Source organism: Patiria miniata, unplaced genomic scaffold (assembly GCF_015706575.1).
Source record: "Patiria miniata isolate m_02_andy unplaced genomic scaffold, ASM1570657v1 HiC_scaffold_23, whole genome shotgun sequence".
Taxonomy (NCBI): domain Eukaryota; kingdom Metazoa; phylum Echinodermata; class Asteroidea; order Valvatida; family Asterinidae; genus Patiria; species Patiria miniata.
In genome coordinates this window covers 8,137,148-8,145,748 of record NW_024037062.1, presented here as the reverse complement: position 1 = coordinate 8,145,748, position 8,601 = coordinate 8,137,148, and the positions used below count along the sequence as shown (strand labels likewise).

At 40.9% G+C, this 8,601-nt stretch overlaps 1 protein-coding gene across 1 annotated transcript; it reads left to right on the top strand.

The window, feature by feature from the left end:
• The first annotated feature begins 699 nt into the window (after nucleotides 1-699).
• Nucleotides 700-8,091, top strand: LOC119731075 (sphingomyelin synthase-related protein 1-like). Its single transcript, XM_038204084.1, has 3 exons — nucleotides 700-813; nucleotides 1,227-1,383; nucleotides 1,868-8,091. The coding sequence occupies exons 1-3, from the start codon at nucleotides 706-708 to the stop codon at nucleotides 2,212-2,214; spliced, it is 612 nt and encodes a 203-aa protein (XP_038060012.1). The 5' UTR covers nucleotides 700-705; the 3' UTR covers nucleotides 2,215-8,091.
• The last annotated feature ends 510 nt before the right edge of the window (nucleotides 8,092-8,601 follow it).

The following is an 8,601-nucleotide window of genomic DNA, read 5'->3' as shown; positions in this document are numbered from 1 at the left end:
TCCCACAATATTTTTGTAGTCAATAATAACATTTCTGCATTTTTGCAGTGTTGGGCCTTCCATAGTTTGGCAACCCGTGGTTGGCAATGGGTTGGCGATAGAATGGTCAAATACCTAGCCCTCCTTGATATTTTGTTTCGAAACCTTGCCAAACGCAACATACAATACGCAATACTTTTTCCAACGTGAAAAGCCTGCCAAAATGTAACAAGGTCGAACACGTCAAAAAGTCCATGTGTCTAATAGTGAGCACGTGTGGTCTTGCGGTAGAGCACATGATTCATGATCGTGAGGTGATGGGTTCGAGCCCCGCCATGGCCATGCGTGTTGTGCCCTTGAGTAAGGCGCTTTACCTCAATTACTCAACCCAGGTGTTAAATGGGTACCAGCATAATTCAATGCTGGGAAGGTAGGTGGAGGTGTGGCGACACCCCCCCCCCCCCACAGCAGCATATGAGTCTTTCCCAATCGCTTTTTAAAAGTCCATGGCCAAATTACCTCAGAGTCAGTGTGGTCTGTGGTTGCCAACTGCAGCAGGATACAACTGTGGCATTGTTCACTATGAAACTAGCCTCAGAATTGGCATTTTACGCACTGGAGTTTAACCTTTATCATTTCTTTTTCATCTGTTATACATTGTTTTATAGAAAATTGGGGGCTGCAGTTGATTTTGCTGTTTTTCTGTTCATCTTCAGATTGATTGTCATGCGGAGATTCCTTGTGATTGTCGGCTTAGCCTATTCCATGCGGTGCGTGACCATGATAGTGACGTCACTCTCGGTAACGGGGTACCACGTCCACTGCGGCAAGAAGGTAGGAAACCAGACGACTTATGGTTAAGCCCCACCCAGTGATAGTTTTGAGCAATCACAGCCCGTCTGTCCGCGCATGACGCAGCTTTCTTTGTGACGCTAGAGGACAGACGCACGTATTATCCAACCTGTGAGGTGGGCGGTGCTTTTCTCCCTTATCTGGAATGTTTCCTTTGTTTAAAGATTGTAATTTTGTGCCACTTTGTGGATTGATCAAATGCCAGTTTCAAGTTTCAGTTTGGAACATCATTGTTTGACGTCATCAGTGTGTGACGTCATAGTAGTCCTACATGACACTTATAAAAGCTTACATATGCGAAATATTTACCGAAAATAATACTACATGGTATAGGCATGACTTATGATACAGCCATTTTTTTAATTAAATTTTTCTCTCCCACAATTTGTTTTTAGATGTTTGACAGCGTTTGGAGCAAGTTGGGACGCGCCGTGGCGCCCTCTATAGGCCTGGGGATGACACTGACTGGCCAGAGGGAAGAGATGTGCGGTGATTACATGTACAGCGGTCACACGGTGTCTATCATGACCGCATGTCTATTCTTCACTGAGTGTAAGCCTATCTCATCACATTTTTATACCTTCCTCTGTTCCCAGTTTTCTGGAACACATTACCCACAAATATAGGAACAGTGCGCACAATTTGAAATGAGAATTACAACGGAGGGACTGGAAACCAGTCTACGTGGGTACAGGTTTAAAAGTGCGCAACAAAGTGTTTCAGTTTATGAGCTTGAAGTCGCCCATAACAAAGCTAAAAGCCACTCATGGTATTAAGGGCTAAAAAAGAAGGGAACCTAGACCGGCAGAAGGGTTGCTTGCCCCTGTATCCAAAAACTTGAAAAGCACAACTGAGAAGCGCGATAGAGGTACGTACATGCACGTGCAATACATAACGTAATCTTAGAACATGATTGTTCAAAGAATAACTTTGTCAAGGAAATTGTGATCAGAACAGATGTCAGAATTACAGCCTATTAAACACTTTAATTATTTCATTGCATTGATTTTCCTCTTTGTGTCTTGCTGTACCGTAGACACTCCGAGTAGATGCCGTTTGTTTCACTTCTTGGCGTGGGTCACGGCCGGGGCGTCTCTGTTCTTCATCGTAGCCGCCCACGAGCACTACACGGTTGACGTCCTAATAGCAATGATCGTGACAAGCCTCGTTTTCCTCTACTACCACACCTTGGCGAACACCCGGGCCCACCTCCACCGCGAGGTGAACAAAGTCCGGGTCTGGCTGCCCTTCTTCTACTACTTAGAAGCCAAAGTGGACGGGGTTGTCCCTAATGAGTATGAGTGGCCGTTCCGCTGTCCTTCCCTGTCCTGGTCACAGGGCCCGAAGGTCTGGCACCGCAGCAAGTCCGGTCTAGTCGACTGACCCCACGCCTCCCCCGAAATAGGTCATCAAAAGCTTGTATCTTCACCTTGTACAGGGTCACAGTTAACATATTCCATGCTGTAGTACATTTTATTCCTCACTCTTTCACCCCTTGATAATGGACTGATCCGTTAAGCCCCGCCCACGCGCACGCAGCACCACCTGTGCGTAAGTGCAAAAGGAGCCTTCAGCCAATAGGCGTTGGTAATCAGTGGTGCGCGCGCGTGTATGAAAAAGCCAATTACGAACCGGATCGAAACTGCATGTTCTAGGCGCGCGCGTCATATGCAAATAATACGCATGCCGGACATTAACCACGGCTTTGATTGGTCAAAACATTCTAAGGCGAAGCTTGGTGGATCGGTCTATTGTAGCCAGGGTAGGTCAAACTAAAGGCTGTTATTGTAGACCTCAAGAATCCCGTGGCTAGATATTGAGTATGACGCCTGAAATGACCGAGTATATTTCAGGCTGATCGATATTAAAGCACGCGGTAGGAAGAAGCCCCGGTTACTAGAAAATAACTAACGTACTTAACTCGTAAGGCCTTGAAGTTTTAAGATGAGAGAATGGTAATTTCTGACTTGGGGTGCTGTCTTGACCTCTCAAAGGTCACCTCTGTAAGATGACCTCTCTTAGCAGAAGCCATGTTAATGCGGAGCTTCGCGTTTGGTGCTTTTGGTGCTCTGATATATAAAAACAGTACCGCACACCGCACCTTGCACGCACGAAACACGAAAGATGATACGGTCTTTTGTAAGCAAAATGTAAGAGCAAAAAAATAAGAGCTGTTGGAAATACTTGTTTATGAAATATGCAACAAAAGACACAGTTGTGCTGGCGCTTTTCTTAGTGAGCCGCTGTGATCTTGTTACATCTTTAACGTTAGGTAAAGTCTACGTTTTGTCTGCGTTTGAAATCAAGTCGTTATACGAGCATTAACTTTTGCTGTTTACGCACTTGCTGGTCAAGTACGGTGTAGACAGATTATCTTGAAAACGGAGAACTGAAATCGAGGGTCGTTCATGATTTTTTTAAAGACAAAATCTTGTATTCCAACTCACATTATAAACTCTATTTTTTCCCCATAAAATTTTATCGATAACTGGACTACAGCTAAGAGCCGTAATACAAATAGTAAACAGTAATGTAACATTTTACTTTGGTGTAATGAAAAACAAATCACGTTCTTGCCATACTTTTTCAGCAATGTCTGAACACTAAAATTGTATTGTAAAGCTAATTGTATCCAACCATAATTGCAGTTTGTAGCACAGATGACCGAAGCGTTTGTGTTTGAAGCCATTGAACAAAGATATTGACCAACTGGGGAACCACCAGTATTGGGCTGGGACGGTAGCTCATCTGGTAGAAGCACCGGAATGGCAATCCGGAGGTCGCAGTTCAAACCCTGCTCCAGTCAACATTACACTGATAAACATCTTAAGCTTTAACAACCTTAATAGACCCAATCACATATTCACGGTTGGAGCTACGGATATCCACGGTTTACCGAGAATCAGTCAACGAAGAACCGTCGAGATTCGTGGCGACCTTGCACAATACGGTTTCAGGACGGATAGCCACGACTGTCCTAAGGTTTCTTTAAGAATAGAATACAGTGTGAGTCAAAAAACTATACACTTTTAAAATTGGCCATAGTTTTATTATGTAGCAATACAGATAAGGTATTTTCATATGTACTTTTAGAGTAACTCTTCCTGCTTCTTTTGGTGACATTTTATATTAATGATTTATGTTAAATTCAACCGAAAGTTGTAGTCATACAAGACCAAATTAAATTTGGTCTTGAATGACCACAAGTTTTAGTTGAATTTAGCAAAAATTCTTACCCAAACAATTGGTTATAGAACAACCCAAGTTTGGGTAGTTCCAGTTTTCACCCTTTCTTTGGTAAACTTAACCCAGGCAATTTGTCAGTGTAATTACCAGATCACATTAATGATGTTCTGAAACCACTCTAAGTTTCAAGAAGTGAGATATAAGACAGTGCCAGATAGCAAGTTTTTAACAAAGAATTTAATGCTGTGAGGGTGGTGTGCCTGTATGAGGTTAATAGCGACAGTACAAGGTATAATGAGTCGTCCGAGAGGAGACTATTAACGGAGGAGGCAGTCGATCTAGGCCTAAGTAGGCCGATGTTTAATTTTATACCTAGTTTTTTTGTTTGCTGCATTACACGCCGTTGTTTCTATGATATCGGTGCATGTTGTTGTTGTTACCGCTGTTACTGTTGTTATACTTCTTTTTACATTCATGTACATCACTTGAAAACTCGGCTCATGTCTATTCCGATTAATGACGGTTCTAGCGAGTGACAATTTCAAAACCAGTCTGAGCATTGATCACAAGTTCGCGTAGATAGCGTTGCTTGGCGCCTATTCAAGTTTGATTTTCCGTGAATGCTCTTGGTTTGCGCATGGGTAATGGCGTGTAACATGAACTGCGCGTGAGCAGTGCAGACAACAGCAGGACTGCACTTTTGCTGAGAATGTAAACATTAAACAGTCGCGGTTGAAATTTCAGCTCAGATTTGTCATAACAGTTCCGGATGGTGGGTGTACTAGTGACGTACTCAACAAGCCCCGTATAGCGCCCTATTCTGTGACGTTTGACCCATTGGGGTCAAAGGTTGCAGATTGATCCCAGAGTCAGACTGCATGGATACGTGGATAGCATGACAGGCCCCGCCCTATTTTGGTTCGTGTAAACGTTTCTCACAGTGCACGTGACTGAATTAGACCGTGCCACCGAGGTCACCTGACCAATATGGTCGTGATCTGATTGGCCAATACGCACTGTTGACAGACACCTCTGAGCTTCCACTTCCAGTTATAGTGTACACGCATATACTTTCATCACTTATACAAATTAAAATTTCTTACGAAGTTTGGGTGGGCCTGGAATAAAGAGCGCCTATTATTGCAAAAACCTTGCTTTAAGCTTGAAAATTGTAACTTTTCCAAACCTATCACATGTGAATTCACAATGCAAACAATTTCACACTACAATCGTAACTTGGGTTTCTCTACTACGCATGCGCAGCTGGGTCCGCTAGACCTGAGATTGGAACAACATGGGCAAGATATAACAGTAAAAGTAGTGTTTTGATATATCTTTATTGTCTTATAATACAGTTGTCATTTTAGCCTTTGTCTCGATTTAAGGGTTTGTAAGTGTGCATGTGTTTAAGCAATTGTTTATGAGTAGCATTTGCAACATGTTAAAAAACCAGTTGACTTTACAAAGATGAGAAAAAAGTGTTTTACCGTCATACGCTATAACTAAAAACTGCTTGCCTTTTAAAGAGCATATTGTCATTCGTGTTGTTGCCATTCGAATTTATGCCAAATTTAAAGTTGCCTTTTTTGTGTGAAAGCTTCACTGTAATTTAAAATGAAATTGTATTTAGTGTTTTGTATATCGAAATTGGAAAAGGACCATTACTGCACCTTGAACGTTCTTTTTATCGTTTGCCTATGGTCACTATTTTTAATGTAAAACTGAAGTAGCATTAGTGAAAGAAAAATATTCTTGTGATCTTAATGTATATTAAGCCATGAGGCAGCCGGCCAAGTATTTATAAGTGCATGCACTGTATTCTATCTTCGGTAGTATTGTAGTATTTCTCCTTCACCCTTGTACACGTAGTCTGAGTAGGAACCAACTTAAGTCTCCTGTATAATGTCTGATATATCTCAGACATGCAGATACATGCACGGCCGCGCGCCAGCCAATCGGAGTCGACTTTACTAAATCGTGACGTCATTTCATTCCCAAATCAGGACTAAATGGTTTGATTGGACAATTCAACAGCTGGGCGCATATCGCGTAACATGATACAGAGCTCGTGACACAGGTTTTTTTTTAAAATTCATTGGCTATGACGCGCAACGGATGAATGACCAAAGACCTATAGAAATCGCCCGCTGATTGGTCAAAATCTAGAGGTTAGGTGGCGGTTGTCTTGCATAATTAAACAGAAAATCTGATCACATTATAGGCATGTACAAAGGCTTTTAAATTAGTGAAATAATAATAGTTTTTAGAGGATGGTTGTGTGGATGTTTATATCCTATTTTCAAATACTCCTTCCAATAAAAATAATTTCGTTTAAAACGCGTTTTGTAGCCCGATTGGGCGCCTTGCAGGCTGTAATATCCCTTTAAACTGCTTTTCCGGAATGGCCCCTGCAGCACACAGAAGCAAAGTAAAGGAAAGAATTTCATTTATGTCCTATAAATCTCTCGATTCAGGGCCGTTTCACTTTTGTGCTGCAGAGGAAAAGGTTGGGGAAATTCCCAAACTTTTCACGGGACCGACTGAACAATGGGTTTTTTATGGAAAGAAAACGGCTTCCTCTTCCAGTTAAAAAGAAAGAAGAAAAGAAAAAAGTTCTTTAGAATATGATCATGTGCGTCAGAAAGGCGGACGCATGTTTTCAAAAAAGGACATAATTCGCACGACTTGTATTTCTCGCCTGGAGTAAGTTCGCAGGCTAAAGCTGTTAATTATTGCAATTTTACTCATATTTCTTTGGATGTTGGTTATTATTTGGCCTTTTTAAACTTTGAAAATGGAATATTCTGTACACATCAGGCCGGCCATACATTCGATAAGGTCATTGCTGAACTCACGCACGGTGCCCTTTGACATTCAAGCGTGAATTGAACGGGCATCGTGTTGAGATTTTCTTCGTGGCAACGTACTTTTTTTCACAAAGTTTTCGGCCCAATTTTTGGGTATGGAACACCATGCAATTCATTTTGATTAATGCCCGATAGGCGAATTGTAATGGTGGCATGGCAGACCGATATATTTACTGTTGATTAAGACCTTTTTTGTGTTATCAGTTGTCATTGGTAAGAGAAGGGTCGAAGGCTAAATTCTCCTTACCTCAGGTTTCTTGAAGAGGCTGTAGTGTCATGATCCTTTTAAACTATCACATGGGCAGTCATGGAATAGTAAGAGGCTGTGTGTTATAACTTGTTTAGTGTATACAATATATCTTATACATCATGCACAAATCTTACCGTGGCATATAAGCCATAGATCAATTATTTAAATTTTATATACTTTTTTTTTATACCCAAGAGTATTTATCGATATTTATGTTTTAATGTTGGATAAAATGTACCATTTCCTAACGATATTTGGCGCGTGTCTGCACACTGCCTACAATAAATTGCCGTGGAAATGAACTGCGCAAAGAATCGTGGGAAGCATGACCAATGCACGTACATTCCATGCGCGCGCGTCGTGACCCCAGGTCACGTGTCATCCGAAAACTATCAAATTAGAGACATTTTTGAGGTCACAAGCGTCGTTCTGGGTCACTAGGATCGAGTGAAAGTACAATGTACGCGTATTATCAAATTCTTTGTCACAAAAGTTAACTTTCATTTACATTTTTTTTCAGCAGTTGTTAATGCACAAAAGATTATCCCCCATTACACAATTTTGGGGATACATGATAGCAAAAATAGATCTATTACCGAGTTTTAGTGCTACTTGAAAAAATAATAACACTAACTTACTGGAAAGAAAGTTACTGTATATCGGTGTTCAATATCCACGTTCTTCCGACACACGAAACAATCCACCGTCATTTGCATAACAATGATCTTTGGTACTATTGTTCTTGCCTAATTTCCACAACAGTAATTAGTCTTAATTATTATTCAACGTAATTATTCAACAGTAATTAATTTTAATTGTAATTTTTGTCACTACTTGATTAACACACACGGTGCATTATCGTTGGCTAATGTAAAAACAAACAAAAAATGACAGTAGTGCACAAATGCTGGAAAAGAAATTGAAGGCTAATAAACTAACGATGCAAAAGAAAACTTGGCCCGGTATCGTCTTTGGAGTGTTGTTACTATGCAAATGACCCCAGAGGTCAGGACATCACGTGATATAGCGTTTTTTCTTTGCCTCTAAAACATTTCAGAGAGAAGGAAAACGTCAAGTTCTCTAATACGATCGAAGAGAGCAAACTATAATGAATAATATCTCACCATCGATCCGATTGATACAAAATGTAATGGTTTTTCCCCTTCAATTCTTAACCCGATCGCGAGAAAGCACGAAGAGAGCGCAAACCCACTTTACAATACACTCAATCAAAAAAGAAAGTCCCCCCTTCCAATATTTTTTTTGTCTAACTCAAAAACTACTGAGCTTTCGTTCAAATAACGACCGAACAGTACAGAAATTCCTTAGCAATCCAGCAATACTCTTTATTTGGCCAAAAACAGTGATAACGTGTACGAATTTATGCAATTTGTGACATATGATTCCGAAAACAAATGCACTTTTGTATACGTGCAAGTTATGGTTCACACTCACCTTGCATGTATA